This window comes from Bombus bifarius, unplaced genomic scaffold (assembly GCF_011952205.1).
Source record: "Bombus bifarius isolate JDL3187 unplaced genomic scaffold, Bbif_JDL3187 scf7180000007974, whole genome shotgun sequence".
In the NCBI taxonomy this organism is placed as follows: domain Eukaryota; kingdom Metazoa; phylum Arthropoda; class Insecta; order Hymenoptera; family Apidae; genus Bombus; species Bombus bifarius.
The window spans coordinates 2,554,465-2,573,110 of NW_022884360.1; the positions used below are offsets into that span (position 1 = coordinate 2,554,465).

Here is an 18,646-nt window from a genome sequence, read left to right on the forward strand (position 1 = left end):
AGAACAATATGCATATAAATAAAATGTATTTCACAAATGATCTTTATTTCTAGTGATTATAAGTATCTAATAATTTTACATTCGATTTTAATAAATTCTTCATAATTTATAAAATAAATTTCGTATTTCTTAATATTATAGAGTACAATATTTCCTGCTAAAAGAATATTACTCTATAACTAATTGATTTGATATAATACTTTCCATCTATTTACAAAGACTTCTATAAAGTTCAAAAGGAAGAAACATTTTTTTTAAAAAAATACTCTAATTAAAATAAACATATACTATTATCAATACTTACTTTCTATCATATAGACATATATGTAAAAGGTTAAAAAGTGATTAATATTGAGTAATTCTTATTATAATACATTTTCTAATATATTTATTTCTATATACTTCAATATATTTTCCTCTAGTAATAAAAATTTTATCCATATAATTATTAAATTCTTCTCCAAACGAAAAAATAATTCCAAAACTTTCATAAATTTTACAATTGAGCATATATCTAGTATTTTCAGATTCTTCGATAAATCAACAATACAATAATTATGATAAGTAATCTTGAATAAATAAATTAAAAATTATAAGAAAACAAAGGAAACATTTGAAACTCTCTTTTAGAAAGAGGTTATATATTTAGAGAAATGTATTGCTTGAATTTGTATTGATAAAGTGGTTACTAATAGCACAACCTTAATTAAATTCAATTAGTTTATCAGTATAAGCATTTAGAAGTATAAATCAAAACACCTCGCAATACATTATTTCCTTTATATTAAACAACTATTTTTATAAATAAAATAATTCCAATTTTTTAACAAATTTTAAGAATTTACTCCAAAGTGTTCGTAATGTATTATTTCATGAATCTTTGAATGAAGCAATAGCATTGCTTATAATTTGTACAATATTTTCTACACCGGTTTTAAGACATTCAAGATTCCACTGAAAGACTCCATTCACTAAGTGTCTCCATTTTATGTAAATAAATATATATATGGAGTTTAATAGTAACGGAAAAATAAATTTTTGTCAAAACAAAAATTAGATCAAACCATTGGTCAATGGTGGAGGCCTCCGACTTTCAGTTTTTTTGATTGGCGAACTGTCCTGCTAGTTTCACTATCTGATGATTCAGACTCTGTGTCATTGTATCCAGGCATTGGTACACCTTCTGACTTTGTGACTTCACAAGTTTCAGCAGCGAAATTGCCTGTTATCTTTGCTTTCTCAAGTGCCCTAACTATAAATAGTACAAAAATACATTTATGGCGCAGACAAATTTTGCAGAACAATATTATATATATTTTATAGTGTATCAAACACATTTCAATATATTTTTAAAATATAAAAGTAACATATATAAACTTTTACCTAAACTACAATCATGACAAAATATACTTAATGGAGAATAATTGTAATAATCTTCCATTTAAACTATATTTTCAATTTTCAAAGAGTGTTAGAATAAAATCTAATTAATTTTCTGATTAATATTTACTTTGAGACTCCAAGAGACTATTCTGGCGTTTCAAGTCATCAATATCCTGTTGATGAGAGGAATTCTTGCGTCGCATAAACTGTATATACTCAGCAGCTTTCTTCAGTATTTGTGCCCTACTTGCAACCTTTTCTCCTTGCAACGCAGGTACAGAGTCTCTAAGACTGGAGAAGCTATCCTTAATGTGATCCCGACGTTTCCGTTCCAGCGCATTATGATGTGCCCGTTTTTCTGCCTATCAATATATATAATGTTTTTTCATATCAAATCAAACTACATTATTTATAAGTTGTACAAAAATCTTACATCTAAATTCTTGCCTTATAATCAATATCAATCTTAACTTTATTATTAAAAATAAACATGTGTGTGTATATCTTAATCTTAATTATAAAATTAAATCTATAGATTAATACACATATTAGTCGAGTATCTTCATTTTATAAGATATTCAATGATAAATTATTTACAAGAATAAATTAGTTAAATCACACGGAAAATGTCCATTTAACCTCAACAATATTTACATTTTATATTTTGAAAATAAAACTTGTTTATATCGTTAATTAAATAAAAGATGTTGAACAAATGAATGAAATTAAAAAGAATAGAAGGAAAATAAAAGTGGATAATGAACTTACTTGAGAATAATATTGGGTATTGTTTGAATGCCTCTGCCTAGAATCGGAATCGTCACCTTCCTAAAAAACGATCTCTTTAACAAGGTCCATTGAAAGAACAGTTTTAAGGGCTTACATCGCTCTCAATGTCGATGTCTCGATCATCGTCACTCATTATAAATTCCTAGGCAAACAGGTAAACAAAAGATACTTTATCAACTTTGTAAGAAATATAAAAACAGTGTACATACAGTACATATATAACAAAACGCACGTAGGATTTGACAACCACGAAAATCACTGGTTCTTAGGAACTTGTCTAGGGTCTTTATTTTCAAAAGGCGCAGTGTTTGTTTATTTCTCAATTTCATAACAATAGAGAGGAATTATTTTCTCTCTGATAATAAATAGAAGATTTTATCGCAGAAATAACTAATAAACTGTTGAAATAATTTATATTTAATAGAAGCAATAAAATAACAAAGAACTGTCACTGATTATTGAAACGTACATATATGTCGGAGATGGAAGGACAGCGGGATTTTCCGTCAGGAATGCTGGGAAAAACCACCCACTACCATAGTCAAGATTTTTATGTTTAAGCAATAAAAATAAGGAAAATAACTTGTAATGTTCCAACCTGGCTTTACGACGATGGGTTCAGGTTTAAGGTGACATAACGGGTCACCAGACGTAGCCACGGTCACGGGAGGGCCGCGTACTTAACAGAGGTACGGAATGATTTTATGACTCTCCTTAAAGACAAGGATTAACCCAAGAAGCGGGGACAGGAGTATATAAGGGCAGTTTCTTGTCCTCAGATACTTGTCCTCCCGTGGACCGTGGATTCGTTATTGAACCTGATTTCGTTGTCACCATTATCTCGAACATCCTATTGCCATTACTCATAGCCTCTTGTAGTGCCCACATTCGTACTGATAAATATTAGCCACATCCGCGACGGTAAAGTAAGTAAATGTTCATAGAACGCCCCAAAATGCCAACCTGACTCCGACATATATATGTCGGGTTTACATTAGAATCAGCCAGAATCGGGTATAGCCTTTGTTCCGAAAGTAAGGGAAATTGACGTCGCTGTCAATTGGTCAGTTTGGGACAAAGACTGTCTGTCCGTTTGGAAAATCTTAATCGCCGGAAAAACCCAGGTTTTATAGCGGGTCCTCGGGCTGACTGGACTTGTGCTGTGTACGTGCCTCAACATCGGGTATTCATTGTCCGAAGGAACCGTTGCAATGTTTTACTGTCAAGTACCTCTATTGGTATTTCTTTTAACGAGGGTCATACTATAACTCCACACCTTTGTTAGGCGAAAAGCCCGTCCTGTTGACCGCGGCTACGTTCGGCGACTGATGGTCGCCTTGAGCCTAAGTTTATTATCACAAATCGCAAACAAGTACAATTGGGCAGGATGACGGCAGATTGTTTAATTACGACTGTAAACTTTAATTACAATTTTACGGATTTTCCCAAAGTTCCAGAGAGAAGGCTCCGGTGTCCTTTCATCACCGACATATATATATTTATTTATATATATAGGCTGGTACAGGGGGAAATTATGTCACTAGTATCAAAATTTAATTTAAATAAAACTACACTTTTTGTATCTTTCACATATCTTATGTTCTAAATTCAATATTTACTATAATGTTGTATAGTTTACTTGTATAAGTTGAATGTATTGACAATGTATAATAACATGTGAAATATGTACAAGAACCATAAAATTATTATTAACAGCTCACGAATTTTTAATTCTTTACTTAGAAAAGTTAAATTATTTTAAGATTGATTATCTCAATATTATGTTTAGCTCTCAAGTAGGAAGTAATAAAATATTTAAAGTTTATTGTATCTTTATTATTTTAGGTTATTTGATAACCTACAGGTTGCGATAATATTTTATTTTTATACAGAATAAAATAAAAAAAAATGTTATTAAGTAGCTACCGAAATAACAAAGTAATCTGTCATTTTAATTAAAAATAAGATTTTAAAGGAAATTTATCCTCTAAAATTTATTGTATCTAATATGATTAATTTTGTTTGTTTCATTTGGACATAAAGTAAATCAATATTTGGCATAGTTTTCAAGAAATTGGTAATGCTCTGCATGATTCACTTTATTTGCCTGTTACGTTGGAAAAGGAGGAATCATAGTAATTATATCATCGTTTGGGACTTGGAGTGGCCGTCCATTTCTGAATCGGACAGCACCTCTGCCTCTTTTGGGAGAGTCCGAATTTTCTACCACCCAAGTTATAAACCTTTACCATGCGGACCGGAGGCTCAAAAACGCCCTAAGTGCTCGATTGGTCAGATCTAAAGTAAACCTCTGGTATCAATCAACAATGCCAGAGGATATGCGCCCACGAGAGTACACAAGTACAAGATTTGAATAGATTCCCATCCCATAAAAACCACGGTGAGAAGGAAAACCCGGGGTTGCAACCTGACTGATCGCCACATAGTTGAAAATTCGCAACAAATATATTTTTTATTTTATTTATTTATTTATATTATTGGCAAAATTATGGATTATTATAATTTTATTAATTTCTCATTAAATAATACTACTTTCGTATCTACTTTATTAATGAATGTATTTAGAAAAATATATCAAATGTGTCTTTTATTATGTTCGCAACAGAAATATGTAAAAAATCAATTGTATAATTACAAAGAAAATATATTTCGGAAATATGCAAGTTTAATAAAGAAATATTACAATTGTATAAAGGTACAAATATTTTATTGTATTTCTGTACATATGTATGCGTATAAAATTTCTCAATTCCAACTGCAGTTGGTGTTAGTGTCGACGGCTCCTCTTACAGATCCTGACTGTAACCAATGCAAAAAGTGAAAAGATTAACAAATGAAACGTCGGTACTATCCTATAGTACTATCACTGATGTGTAGGACGTTTGGAAATTTCCAATTTATCTTTTTGATTAATCATTTGATCTAAAGAATTTATACGCACAATTATTATTTCCTAGGCTTTCTAATTTTTGAAATCTATATGTAGTATACCAATCTCTACGAAATCCGTCAAATTAACGGGCTAGCTGATTTCATAAACAATCCGTTTTTCAAAGTCAGTGTGCAAAAGTTTCAGTTATTGTAGACATTTCCCAGTATTTTCTCCGCTTATTGCAAGTATTTACAATAGGATAATTGAATTTGGGCACAGTATTTTCTTTTTTTGACCAATCCCCCTTTTCTAACAATCATGAGTAAATCCAGGAGATATAATAAGATATTGAATAAAATTGTCAACATCAATGAAGATTGTTCTAAGGATACCTCCGAAGAAGATCAGTATGAATTAGGCCAAAGTGATGCTGACAGAAAGTTCTGAATACACAAAGTGGAGAGATAAAAGGATCTTTGGATAGTGAAGATGAGAACTTCTTGGAAGTGTATCGTAACAAGAAAAGGATGCATATTTTTTCTAGTTCTGACTCCAAAGATGAAAGGATGAGCATTCCAAGCACATCCCAAAATATAATGGGTGAAATTGAAATTGCAATTGACAGGATACAGTGGATAAAACCGAAAGCAGGCGGATCTAGAGGTAGGATGCCCATTAGTATGATATTCAAGGATATGCTAAGGGAACTTAGAGAACAAAGAGAGATGAACAATTATTTCCAACAAAAGCCTAATGCAGGTTTACACAATATATGCCGAATAAGCCTCATAAGTTTGACATTAAGTTTTGGTTAGCAGTTGACATCCAAATAAAATATATTTTGAATGGTTTCCCTATATGGGGAAAGATGAACACAATTATAAACATGTTCCAGAAACCATTGCTTTTTATAATAAAACAAAGTTTGGTGTGGGCGTCATTGACCAGATGGCATGTAAATATAGTGTGAAAACAGGGAGTTTCCAATGGCCCCTTCAAGTTGTTTTCAATATTTTAGATTTGGCAGCGATAAACGCGTGGATATTATGTAAAGAGTGCACTGGATCGAAAATATTCAGAAAGGAGTTCATATTTTGCCAAAGGTCAGACGCTTCATTTCTGTCATTTACAACGTGAAAAAAAGTGCGAAAAAGTTACCAAGTGGGCTACTGGAAAGAAAATAAAAGCAACAATTGTTGTATATACTGCAAGAAGCTCGTATGCAGAAAATGCATAAACAAAAATACAGTATATTTGTAAAAAATGTGCTCAATAAATATGATTACCCTATACTGTTAATATTATTGTTATCATTTCCGTGATAATTTAAAAAAAAAGACTTTTTACTTATTAATAACTTATTTAAACGTGAAGCCTAATATTATTCAATTCAAACCTAATTTGAATAAATCGATTTTTTAAAGAAAATGCGTATTTTCGTTTATCCGTCGATTTGACGTGTACTCGTAGAGATAGGTATATAAGAAACGCCCGTAAACCTAGTGTTAAACTGTATTTTAAATTTCCAAAAAGTGTTAGAATAAAATCTAATTAATTTTCTGATTAATATTTACTTTGAGATTGCAAGAGTTTATTCTGGCGGGTCAAGTCATCAATATCCTGTTCATGGGTGGAATTCTTGCGTCGCATTAACTGTATATACTCAACAGCTTTCCTGAGTATTTGTGTCCTACTTGCAACCTTTTCTCCTTGTAACGTAGGTACACAGTCTCTAAGGTAGGAGAAACTATCCTTAATGTGATCCCGACGTTTCCGTTCTAGCGCATTATGATGTGCCCGTTTTTCTGCCTACCAATATATACAATGTTTTTCATATTAAATCAAACTACATTATATATAAGTTGTACAAAAATCTTACATCTAAATTCTTGCCTTATAATCAATATCAATCTTAACATTATTATTAAAAATAAACATGTGTGTGTATATCTTAATCTTAATTATAAAATTAAATCTACAGATCAATATACATATTAGTCGAGTATCTTCATTTTATAAGATATTCAATGAGAAATTATTTACAAGAATAAATTGTTTAAATCGCACGGAAAGCGTCCACTTAACCTCAACAATATTTACATTTCATATTTTGAAAATAAAACTTGTTTATATCGTTAATTAAATGAAAGATGTGGAATAAATAGAATTAGAAAAAAAGGAGGAAAATAAGAGTGGATAATGAACTTACTTGAGAATAATATTGGGTATTGTTTGAATGCCTCTGCTTAGAATCGGAATCGTCACCTTCCTAAAAAACGATCTCTTTAACAAGGTCCATTGAAAGAACAGTTTTAAGGTTAAGTTTTTAATTGATCGTTAATTAAATAAAAGATGTTGAATAAATAAATAGAATTAGAAAAAAAGAAGGAAAATAAGAGTGGATAATGAACTTACTTGAGAATAATATTGCGCATTGTTTGAATGCCTCTGCCTGGAATCGGAATCGTCACCTTCCTAAAAAACGATCTCTTTAACAAGGTCCATTGAAAGAACAGTTTTGAGGACTTACATCGCTTTCAATGTCGATGTCTCGATCGTCGTCACTCATTATAAGTTCTTTGGTAGGTTTAAGAAACAGGTAAACAAAAGATACTCTATCAAGCTTGTAAGAAATATACAGTGTACATACAGTACATATATCACAAAACGCACGTAGGATTTGACAACTACGAAGTCACTAGTTCTTAGGAACTTGTCTAGGGAGTTTATTTTCAACGAATCCGCGGTCAATACGTATGGTTCAACGTACAAGTAGAACTTGAACTGACCCGCAGTCCAAGTGGAACTGCCCTTATATATATATTATTATAGCTGCACTTAAATAATAAAACTGAGGAATAGTTGTTTATGTTCTAATCCGAGTATGGGTCCCCGAGATTCATGACAATGGGATCCCACGGTCACGGGAGGGACGTGTACCTGATAGAAGTATGGAATAATTATATAGCTCTCCTTAAGGGAGTATTCTAGTCTAGAGGCTTGAATTTCGGTCGGTTTTTGAGGCTCTGTACAAACGAAACAAAAAATATTTTTACTATCCATTTTTTTATCATTTGTTTATTGACACTTTAAGATTACGTAAAAAATTAACTGAAAAAGACTCAAAATTCACAAAGTTATGAACTGGCAAAGTGGGGGTCCAAAAAAAAGGGTGTCCTGGCGTGCATGATTTCAATCCTTCTGGTCATCTGAAGCAATAAAGCCGAACGGATTCTTAATTAGTATAGATGCGGCTATAGCATGAACTTTGGAAAAGTCAAAAAAATATTTTTTCACAAAATGGCGGCCGTTTAAAAATCTGTATTATTTTAGGTTATTTGATAACCTACAGGTTGCGATAATAATTTATTTTTATACAGAATAAAATAAAAAAAATGTTATTAAGTAGCTACCGAAATAACAAAGTAATCTGTCATTTTAACTAAAAATAAGATTTTAAAGGAAATTTATCCTCTAAAATTTATTGTATCTAATATGATTAATTTTGTTTGTTTCATTTGGACATAAAGTAAATCAATATTTGGCATAGTTTTCAAGAAATTGGTAATGCTCTGCATGATTCACTTTATTTGCCTGTTACGTTGGAAAAGGAGGAATCATAGTAATTATATCATCGTTTGGGACTTGGAGTGGCCGTCCGTTTCTGAATCGGACAGCACCTCTGCCTCTTTTGGGAGAGTCCGAATTTTCTACCACCCAAGTTATAAACCTTTACCATGCGAACCGGAGGCTCAAAAACGCCTTAAGTGCTCGATTGGTCAGATCTAAAGTAAACCTCTGGTATCAATCAACAATGCCAGAGGATATGCGCCCACGAGAATAGATTCCCATAAGTTGGGAAACATTTATCTCCCACGTAGCGCTTACACAAGTCTACAAACTTAAAAGAAAGCATACACCATGCGACATCTATTTTCTGCACAACGCATGCATGAAACTTTACAAACTTAAAGGAAAGTCTACACCATTCACCAAGCTAAAAGGAAGCATACACCATGCAACGTCTATCTCTTACGCAACGTTCGCATGAATCTTTACAAACGCCGTATACTCAATAATACGCAACCCTACGGGCAGCAGTCAGTATCAAAGGTAGGTACATTTGTCTAACTCGCAACGAAAGAAAGAAAATGAAGCTACTGACGTTTTATTCGTAATTTCGTGTCTTGCAAAGGAATATTCCGATCGGTATATGGATAAAGGAGCGTTTAGACGATCGATACGATCGTCGATATTATCGTCGATAGTGAAGGTTCCCAACATTGTACTGATAGAGCATAGGATCGATCGTCTAGAGAGTCTTTTATGTACGACAGTGTTAAGAATCTTAAATATCGACGATCGATTGAACGCTCCTTTAATGCTACTTCCTTGATATTAATATCTTTTAGAATATCGGAAAATTATCTTATCACTCTGACGTGATTTAAGTAAACTGCTCTTAAAGCTAGGAAGGTAAAAAGAAGCAACGAATCTGCGCGATGCACTTCCATGCACGGTATAGCATTAAGTTTCAGCGGCAGGTTTATTATCGACTTTCCATCGATTACTATCTGTCCGTTCGAAACTTACAGGTGCCACTGTCGAAGCCATTGAACCGATGATGTCGCGGTTGTTCAGCCAAGGATCGAGCATACAGTCCTGCAATATCTAACTGTCCCCAATCGAACAAGCTTCATTTCCGATTGGAGGAGCCACTGAACAGGATTACGAAAGACCTCGAGTTAGAGGTCGTAACTTTCAACCCTACCTTATCCTAGCAGGGTGCAGGTCCAGTCGATATTATCTAACTGACACGGAACTTACCGACGCTGTTTTTTATTACTATCTTTGAAATGCCTGTCACAGCTGCTGTAAGTAACGTAACACAACGTAACAGAAATGTAACACAAAATAAAATAAAATAATATATAACGCAAACGAGACAGGAAGAGAAAAGACTAGTTCACACGAGATCGCGCAAATGGCTTTAAGAGTTGCTACTATATTAAATACACTATATCGAGGCTAAATGTACATAGTCACGGAATAAGTTAAATTCGCGGCAGAGATTGCTGGCACTTATAGTTACAATATTAAGGCCGTGATGTGTGCGATGGGTTTCGGTTACGAAGAGAGCACGAGTTCTTAGTCGCACTAGAGTAGAAAAATTAAATTTGTAGAGAATGTGTGGACGAATGTGTGAAGAATGAGCCAGTTGACAAGTTTATATATAAACGGTAAACACGGTGCAGCGTTACTCGATAATCGTTAATCCCAGACGCGACAGAATCGAATTGTAATTGTGATTATAAATAGACACGGGTCGGCGTGAGAAGATAATCGCATTCGATCTATGCTGCACACTGTCGATCAACGTATGATATGACAACGTATGACATACGTCGTATGACAACGTATGAACGTCATGACATTCGTAACACGGAAACGAAATAACAGGGCAATATTCGAGCATGAGACGCGCCGGAGAATTAGAGGGAGCCACGAGTGTATAAGTGTTAGAGAAGCACTTTGATGAACGACGAAGAACGCCGCGGCATTTAAAGGCGGAATTAACTATACTGTATAGAGCATGTTTGTAGAAGGGACTGTCGAATCGCGTACGATGCTATCGTACGATGTTGACAGGTCGTCGTTGGGAGAATAAGAATACGAAACGTACGAAACTTTGCGACTAAGATGGATAACGTGGTACTTTGACACGTTGAAATCGAATTTGTTAAGCGAACAGGGAGAAACGAGAAGAGAGTCTGTCGTAAGAAAATTGCATCTTTCACGCACGAAACCGAAGCTGTCGGTAAAAGTCGACAACGATTTATCGACGATAGAAGTCTTTATCGACGACAGCTTTCATCGAAGAAAACGACGATTAACGATATACGGCAGGGTGCGAGAAGAGTCAACGGTTGAATATCTCCGTTATTTTCGCAGATACGACGATCTTTCCGTAGCTGTAGGAGTTCCGGAAATTTCAAAATCACCTCGACTTTTTTAAATGGAACGCAGATCGATACCTACGATACTGTAAAGTCTAGCAATTACCCGAGTTTACTGCAAGCGGTTGAGTGAACCCCGTGTCGTATTTCGTTATCGTTGGTCAAGTTCGGTGTCGATGAATCGTCATCGGTAAAAACATCGCGCGTCTATCGAATGACACGAACCCCCGCGGATTCTCGACGACTGGACTCGGTAAGCAGCATCGGCGCGATGACAAATGCGGCGATTCGACGCAAGCGACGATCAGTCGTCGAGCGATCGCGGACGCCATAGGTGTCCTTGAAGCGACGAATACAAAGGAATCGTCGAGCGCACGCTGACTCGCGCGCCTCAGTTCAACGCTCAAAGTCACACAAGCGTACGTACGTGTTATCATCGTACCCTGTGCTCGCAAACGGACTTAATTTAGGCTCTGTCTTGACATAATTTTTTAATTAGTCGAAATTAAGACGCAGCTGACCTTGACGCAAGATCCAGCGATATCCCATGGCGTTCAACGTAGAAATCTACGATACTAGTTTTTAGCTTAGAACCGTGCCATATTTAGCTATATTAAAGGTCAGTTTATGAGCAAAATAATTACGCTATAATAGCAAAACATCGAGAAAGAAAGAAGAATTTAATATAACGCATTTTAACGCGTAATAGGTAATTACCGGGTTTTCCGAATTTTCTTATAGCAGTTGCAATTTTTCCTACCCGAAATTTTGCAAATAATTCTAAATTTTTTTAACTTGATTCTAATCACGTACGTACCTGCAATTCTCTTTTGCTTCGTAATATAAGATCGGATATCTTTCACGTATTCTTTTACCTCAACTGCAACTGAATAATTCCTTATACGTTCCTTGTCGCTCGATCCCTAAAACTCAACTATACAAATCCTCTTGTCCTCGCCCCTTCCAGCAAAAAATCGAAACAAAACCGTCTGCATCGTACGCAAGATCGAGCGAAATCGATCGATTTCGTTGGATCGACTCGAACCAAACCGACTCGAAAAAACCATTCCCTTTCCTCTGTAACCGCTTTGCGGAGGGTTGGTCTGCGAAGCTGGTTCGCACGTTCGTGCGCTGCTAAATACGGAGCGCGCACCGGACGATCCGGTTCTGTGGAGCGTGACGCGTCGCTGTAGCCACGCGAGTGGGCGTGGCCGCCACTCCCCGCCGCCAATGATGTCTCGCCTCTGAAACGCGTGACTGCCTTGGTGGGGATAATTGGCGGAGTGGGGGCAGGGTCGACGGTCGAGCACGCGGTCCGGCGAGTTATTGAATTCGTCGAATTGGCTGCTCGTCCGGGCAAAAAGACGGACGAGCGAAAAGAAGCGGATAGCCAGATAAACGGCTGGCGGAGCAATCGTTTTATCCGTGCTACTGATCAATCTATTAACCAGCTGCGAGGTTCAGCGATTCCGCGTAGCGTACGGAATGTGAAAACGCGGATGAGGGAACGTAGGAATGCAGTTCCGTTCTTGTGATTCGCGTTGCTTCTAGATCATTTCTACCAGACTTTTGTGCATTCCGTAGCAAACGTAAAATTGCGAAAGCACGAATTTGCAATGAAAAATCCACAGTCTGGCTGTTGGTAAAATTATGAACCAAAATGATGACTGCGGTGTCAGTGGACGCTGTCGGTTCACATCGAGGCATCGTTTATTTAGCGCGATCACAGAGGTGGCTGATTGGAAATTCTACCAAAAGTGAGGAAAGTCTATCGAATTTTCTGCATCTAACCGAAGAAACCAAAAACCTGCTTTGTTATGATTACGTGTACAGTACCGTACAATCGTCGTTGATACGTGTATTTCTAAAGGGGATGCCAAAAGCTAGACAAAGCTCGACTGCCTGGCTGCGTCAGAAGTTCTCTTCTCGTTCAGAAATCTTCAATTTTTTCCACGTCGAGAACACAGCGGAAGGTTATCGTTGCATACGTTTCGTGATTTCATGCGAGTGCACGTAACATCTGTACTTGGTGCAATTTTCCTAACGTTGTACTGTTTCACGTTCCTTCGCTTCTTTCCTCTTAATAAAGTTAACATCCGGATATCTAATCAACGCGCCGACAGAATTCATAACAGCTAACGCGTCATATACTTACATTTATATTTGATGTTTCTACGAGATCTCTGTGATCGACTGTACGCGATTAGTTTCAGTTAAACACCCTGTACATACGTAGCATCGCTGTCTATGTAACTGTCCACGTACTTACATACGCACGAACTTCGTAATGAGATTTCGCGCGATGATCGCTTATGGCGAGTCATCGAGATCTCACGGTTTTAAAGATAGGTAGTTGTAATATTTTATGAGATGTTTAATGTCGCCAGCTTTTTCTTTCTTACGCTTATATTATAACGACCTATATCCCGCGAGTAGCCGACATATCCGGTCGTATCGGGTAAATTATTCGTCTGCGAGCAGGCAAAACCCGTCTATTCGCAGCGTTTAATCTCAGCGACTTTGTCTTCATCGCGATTTATCTCTGCCTCGACTCTTCATTTCGCATCATTTGTATTTTCTACACCGCGAAGCCTCTCGCCTGCGTTCAGCAACTTTACCAACATCGAGCAACGTCTGTCGTTGCTCCACCTTCCTCAGAACATCTCCAACAAACGGTAAGTTGCAGCAATTTTTTGCCCAAGCTAAACGATACTCAGCAACGAGCGGCGAGAAAAAGTTGCTCCGTGTCGCCTCAGCGAAGACGTTTACGTGTTTTCGAGTTACGATGAGACGGTTCGTCCTCTCAGACAGAACGCGCTGCGTATTTAAATCACCTTATTACGCGAAGCAACGAACGCGGAGATTGCGGCGTGTCTGAATATTAACGCGCGTAACCGATACTTAAATATTAATTGCAATAAAAATTGATTTATATGCAACGTGTGATTATTGATTCACTTACGCCCTCCACCCGATATGTATACACGCTGTGCAACGAGCAGTTAACGACGTTTCCTGCGTGCATCGATCGAGCTTGTATTTCGCGCGTGCTTGCTACCGTACATCGCATAGGTGGGGATAGCGATACGAATTTTTCAAGAGCTCAGAGCCTTTCAATCTCCCGCCCCTTCTTTCGTTTTCCTCCAGCGCTGCACGCTTTTTATGGATAGCCTCGGTGAACCGCGAGTCGGTCGACGCGTCCGCAAGTTTGCTGAGTTGCTGGTAAACGCGGCTCACGCCCACGGCCAATAGGAAGATGGGTCCAGACGCGGGGGCGTGGCCACTTGCGATTCATGGCGGTGAAACGAGGCCGACAGAGGGGTGCACTGTCGTGGCCCACGCCCACTTCTCTGTGCTCTTTATACGTATAGAGCGAATTATATAAGCAAGTAAGTAGCAATGTATACGTAATTACAAAAATTTGATGCTATGGTAAAGATGGAACACGTGATATAGAACGTAACGAAAAGGCACTCTATTGGAGAGTAACGGTACAATGGTCAACGGTCGAGAGTATATCTGACAAGTTCGTTAAGCGTTGAAAAAGTAGAGGAAACTGAGGAACTTGCGCATGCATCGATCACGCGCTTTGCCACTAAAATTTCATGAAGTAGAATGGCCCAGTTCTCGCCAGCACTGTGCATACCGTGTTCGCCAAAACTTAAGATATTCGAGTTAAAATTTATTTACAGTCGTAAGAGTTGCTTTTTCAGAGAACGGGAGTAGGAGCGTGCAGCAACGCGGTTGGGTGCAGGCCACGCCCACAGCGCGGCGTAGTGGGAGGCGCTGGAGCGGGCACGGAGTGGTGGAAACGAGAGGCGAGGTAATCTACGAAGAAACAATAAAGCGACTGGTGGCATTCGGCGCGATTCGAGTTCGTGACGCAACGAGGGTGGAAAAAGTGGTGTCGTAACGTTAGAGTGGGGGAACGAATGTATGTTTTTGCGTCTATGGAGGAGGAATTGGTTGGATGGTGCGATAAGATAGCTAAGAGAAGTGGTCGGCTCGTTGGTGGGGTGTTTTAGGTTTGATGAATGTGGAAGGTGGGAATGTTACGAGCTTGTTTTGACCTGATATACGAGCTGCTCGGAAGCCACACCGATCGACTCCGCAAATGGAAAAACTACATACATACGATCGCAGAAAGAACGACGCGACGTTACAAACCTTGTGTTTTAAAATTCACATTAGCATTTTCATGCCACTTTTATATCGCTCCTTGAGAAACTGCCTTAAATTTAAACTTTAAACTTCTGCCTTGTACGCAACCGTATCCACTCGCGTTTCTCTTCGAACCTCTCCACGTCGTTTAAACTTCCTCCGTAAACCCTCCGTAAAAGTCGCTTTCTTATCGCAGTCGTAATATTTGATCGCCAACTCGTTCACTCGGCTGCGCTGAATATGCAACGAAGCTGCTTCCGCTACTCGCTGTCTCGTTCCAACCATCATCCGTGCTTATCCTTTCTTATTCGCCATATTTAATTTACGCTCTGTTCTTTTCCGTGCACTCTATACGCATTAAGTATAAGCAGCCAGGTAGTTAACACTTTACCGACCGTTAGTGATTCAACATCATATGCACGTCCGACCGGCATCTCAGGCGCAGGTTCTCTCTGGCGCCGGTTGTGTTTCGGTTTAGACTCTCCGATACCATTCTTTTCGTTCATCGCGAACGGTAAGTTTTTCAAATTGATATAAAACTGTGTGGAGCTTACAATGCAACGCAACTGATGCAACCGAGCAAGGTACCTTAGTACTAAATAACAAATTACTGCTCAAATAATGAGAAAGATTGTCGACGACAAAAAGCCGATTAATAGGCTATCGGTCGGTAAGCGTCGGCGACAAAAAGCCGATTAATCGTCTATCGGTCGGTAAAGTGTTAATATCACTGTCACGCGTGATTTACCAGACAAACACTGGTGGCTCTGCTGTCTTTTCTAAACGGAAGATTCGAGAAACAGGAAGATTGGTGATTCGAAGTAATTTGTCGTATGAAACGAGCAGCTGTCCCGATACTTACGTTCTAATACGAAGCTTAACATTGTAGCCATTATATGGTAATTTGCAACGTAAGATTATCCAAGCCAAAGGACAAAGTTATAGGTAAAGTGTCGTAAGGGAAACATGGTGGAGACGTTACGGATGAGGGTGAAGAATAAATTTACGACGGTTGCGCCGCGTGTTTACGAGGATAGAAGGACGAGCCAGTGTGCCGGTCTCGCCAGTTGCACGTGTGACAAAAGAGGAAAGATATGTCATCGCGGTGTCTTGCGAACGACTTGTCACGGTGACATTCACGGTTAGTTGTGGAATAGGTCGTGTAAATAAGAGGGCGTGTCTGTGCAAAGGATATTATACACAGGGTGTCTCGTTTTCATTCATCCACGCGATTATATTGGAGAGGTTGAAATGAGAGTTAAACGAGAAACCGATATACCGACGTAAGTAACAAATAGATGAGAAATATTTTTTTTTTTCGCAAGAAGGTAAATTCCACGCTCGATGTCTAATTAACTGTATATTTTACTTTGAATCAGGTTGTTCCAAAAGTTTCTTTCGTTTTATAGGAAAATGATAGACACGCTACATTTTTTGTTTTAATGCAAACGAAACGTATGCTGAAGTGACTGAAGATACAAAATATTCGACAGATTAACCCATTGCACTCCTATGTCGAGTGTGAAACTGATAGTTTTTATCCGAGGAGCTCCTTTGTCCAGTCCCACTCGACATTCTTTCATGTCCACCTTTTTTTATAGAAGAAAAGCAGGATTGCATCATAGAAATTGTTTCAAGATATATCATACACTTAAAGATTCCAAGATACAACAATAGCGCGAACAAAACTGGTATTTAAGTGAATTTCTGTCTTCCTTTGTTTATTTAAATTGTCTTATTTTCTAGTTAAAGTAAATTTCAAATAAAACACTCAAAAGCGTTGCGAGCTGCTGGTAACGAAATTGAAATAAAATTCGCAGTGCGAAGGGTTAAGTTTCCTATTTGTATGAACATCGCCAGATAAAGCAGCTACCTGCAGATAGCGAAAGACACTTTTGCGACAGCCTAATATTACAAATGTGTAATATATCAAATACAAATGTCCGTAGTGTATCTATCTGCTCAGTCGGTATCGTAAATAACCAAAGAAGAGCAAGTGAAACCAATATACAACTTTATACCAACAAAGCTAAAAACAACAGTCTTCTGTCGAAACGAACAGATTTAGCAATCGTCAGAATAATCATTTCTACCTGTTTTATCGGCAATTAAGTGACTGCGGATTTTGCAATACCACCTAATGACAAAATCCTCAATCACTTAGTTGCCAACGCAATAGTAACCAGCCGATCACCGATTATCGGATGTTACTATTATTCATTGGTGTTATTCAAACGAACGATGTTTTATTCGTATGTACTCGTTGCTTTCTGTTTTATTCGTACATTTACGTATATAGACAGATAATGTGTACGTGATTTAGTTATTTGAATTGCTCGAATAGGTACGATAGTTACGTTAGACATGCAAAGATAATTAATCGAACGATTATAATTGCATCGTAGGTTTTTCAAAGAATAGAAGCGTTTTTTTAGTTTCAATTGCAGCTGCAGCATCGGTGAAAACGTATCGCCCGAAAGTGGCCGCATCTTATTGCCGCATCCGTTACAAGCAGAGAAGGTTATGAATTTAAATCAGTGAGAACTGGGCATGAATGATCTCGGACTTTCGAACGGTAGCGTGTAATTTCAGCTATCTGGAGAACCATCGTACCGTTTATTTCAACACATTTTACTCGAGGAAAGCCTAAATATAGGTTTTTCTCTACGCAGCTTGCCGCGATCTTAATTATCCCAGTGACTCTGCGTGTCTGAGAAACAGCTGAGAATATGTAAAGAGCTTCGAAGCTCGACTATCGCCAATTATCAGCGCGAAGAAAGACTTTAATATACAGGGTGTCTCTAGCAAATGGGACAAGCCATCGCGTTCATACGATAGAAGATGGGGAAAAAATTGAAATAAAATTGAAATAGAGGAAATTAAAATAAAATAAAGAATTGAATTTGTGCGCGATTTTTCCGGAAGTACAGGCGTTTCAAAGGTGTCAAACTCGTCTCTAATTTTCTAGACGAACAGTACGCGCTTCTTTCTTTTACACATCGTTCGCTGCACTTTTTCATTAATTTAATTCGCCTAGTCAAATATTGCAAATAATTTTCGTAATCAACGTGTAATCAGTAAAATTATTTTAAAAATTGCATCGATTAGGATGTCGATCAGAGCTGAAATCTCTGGCTGCGGACTTCATTAGTTGACTTTCTCTGTCCGAGATTTTTTGATAAAATGCTCGAAAAGATATATATACGTAACAAGATATCTACGCTGGCCAGATGATTAATTTGGTAATTTGTAATGGAAATTCTTAAACGCGATTACGCTGTCGTGCGTTCGCGTTAAGATCGTGGTATTATTTTTCCTCGACGAGCCTCGATTATTAAACTAACGCGATTATTCTCGTTAAAAGCGTACGTAGGAATTCTTCGAGGAAAACAGAAGCAGAAGATAAAATATAAATCGACTTCGCTTGGCTTCCCCGTGGATAAAAAAAATTTTTAATTTATAA

At 37.4% G+C, this 18,646-nt stretch overlaps 2 protein-coding genes and 1 pseudogene across 3 annotated transcripts; 1 reads left to right on the plus strand and 2 right to left on the minus strand.

Moving 5' to 3' along the window:
- Window positions 1–656: 656 nt before the first annotated feature.
- Window positions 657–2,423, minus strand: LOC117217043 (protein max-like). The gene is made up of 4 exons (XM_033464334.1): window positions 2,267–2,423; window positions 2,152–2,211; window positions 1,511–1,745; window positions 657–1,252 (listed from the first exon to the last, which is right to left on the minus strand). Exons 1-4 carry the CDS (start codon window positions 2,303–2,305, stop codon window positions 1,071–1,073), a joined length of 516 nt encoding a protein of 171 aa, XP_033320225.1. The 5' UTR covers window positions 2,306–2,423; the 3' UTR covers window positions 657–1,070.
- A 2,443-nt stretch (window positions 2,424–4,866) lies between these two features.
- Window positions 4,867–7,753, minus strand: LOC117217045 (protein max-like). Of its 2 annotated transcripts, XM_033464335.1 has the most exons (5): window positions 7,596–7,753; window positions 7,481–7,540; window positions 7,275–7,334; window positions 6,640–6,874; window positions 4,867–4,992 (listed from the first exon to the last, which is right to left on the minus strand). In XM_033464335.1, the coding sequence occupies exons 1-5, from the start codon at window positions 7,632–7,634 to the stop codon at window positions 4,961–4,963; spliced, it is 426 nt and encodes a 141-aa protein (XP_033320226.1). In that variant the 5' UTR covers window positions 7,635–7,753; the 3' UTR covers window positions 4,867–4,960. The 2 variants fall into 2 exon arrangements, with proteins under 2 accessions (XP_033320226.1, XP_033320228.1); XM_033464337.1 differs by lacking the exon at window positions 7,275–7,334.
- Window positions 5,030–6,224, plus strand: LOC117217044 (annotated as a pseudogene).
- Window positions 7,754–18,646: the final 10,893 nt, after the last annotated feature.

Excerpts from the sequence above, each read along its gene's own strand:
- LOC117217043 (XM_033464334.1), bottom strand. The coding sequence starts at position 2,305 with ATGAGTGACGATGATCGAGACATCGACATTGAGAGCGAT. Across the intron at positions 2,212-2,266 it reads ACATCGACATTGAGAGCGAT|GAAGGTGACGATTCCGATTC; the intron begins GTAAGCCCTTAA and ends ATCGTTTTTTAG. Across the intron at positions 1,253-1,510 it reads TAGTCTCTTGGAGTCTCAAA|TTAGGGCACTTGAGAAAGCA; the intron begins GTAAATATTAAT and ends TACTATTTATAG.
- LOC117217045 (XM_033464335.1), bottom strand. The coding sequence starts at position 7,634 with ATGAGTGACGACGATCGAGACATCGACATTGAAAGCGAT. Across the intron at positions 7,541-7,595 it reads ACATCGACATTGAAAGCGAT|GAAGGTGACGATTCCGATTC; the intron begins GTAAGTCCTCAA and ends ATCGTTTTTTAG. Across the intron at positions 7,335-7,480 it reads ATGCGCAATATTATTCTCAA|GAAGGTGACGATTCCGATTC; the intron begins GTAAGTTCATTA and ends ATCGTTTTTTAG.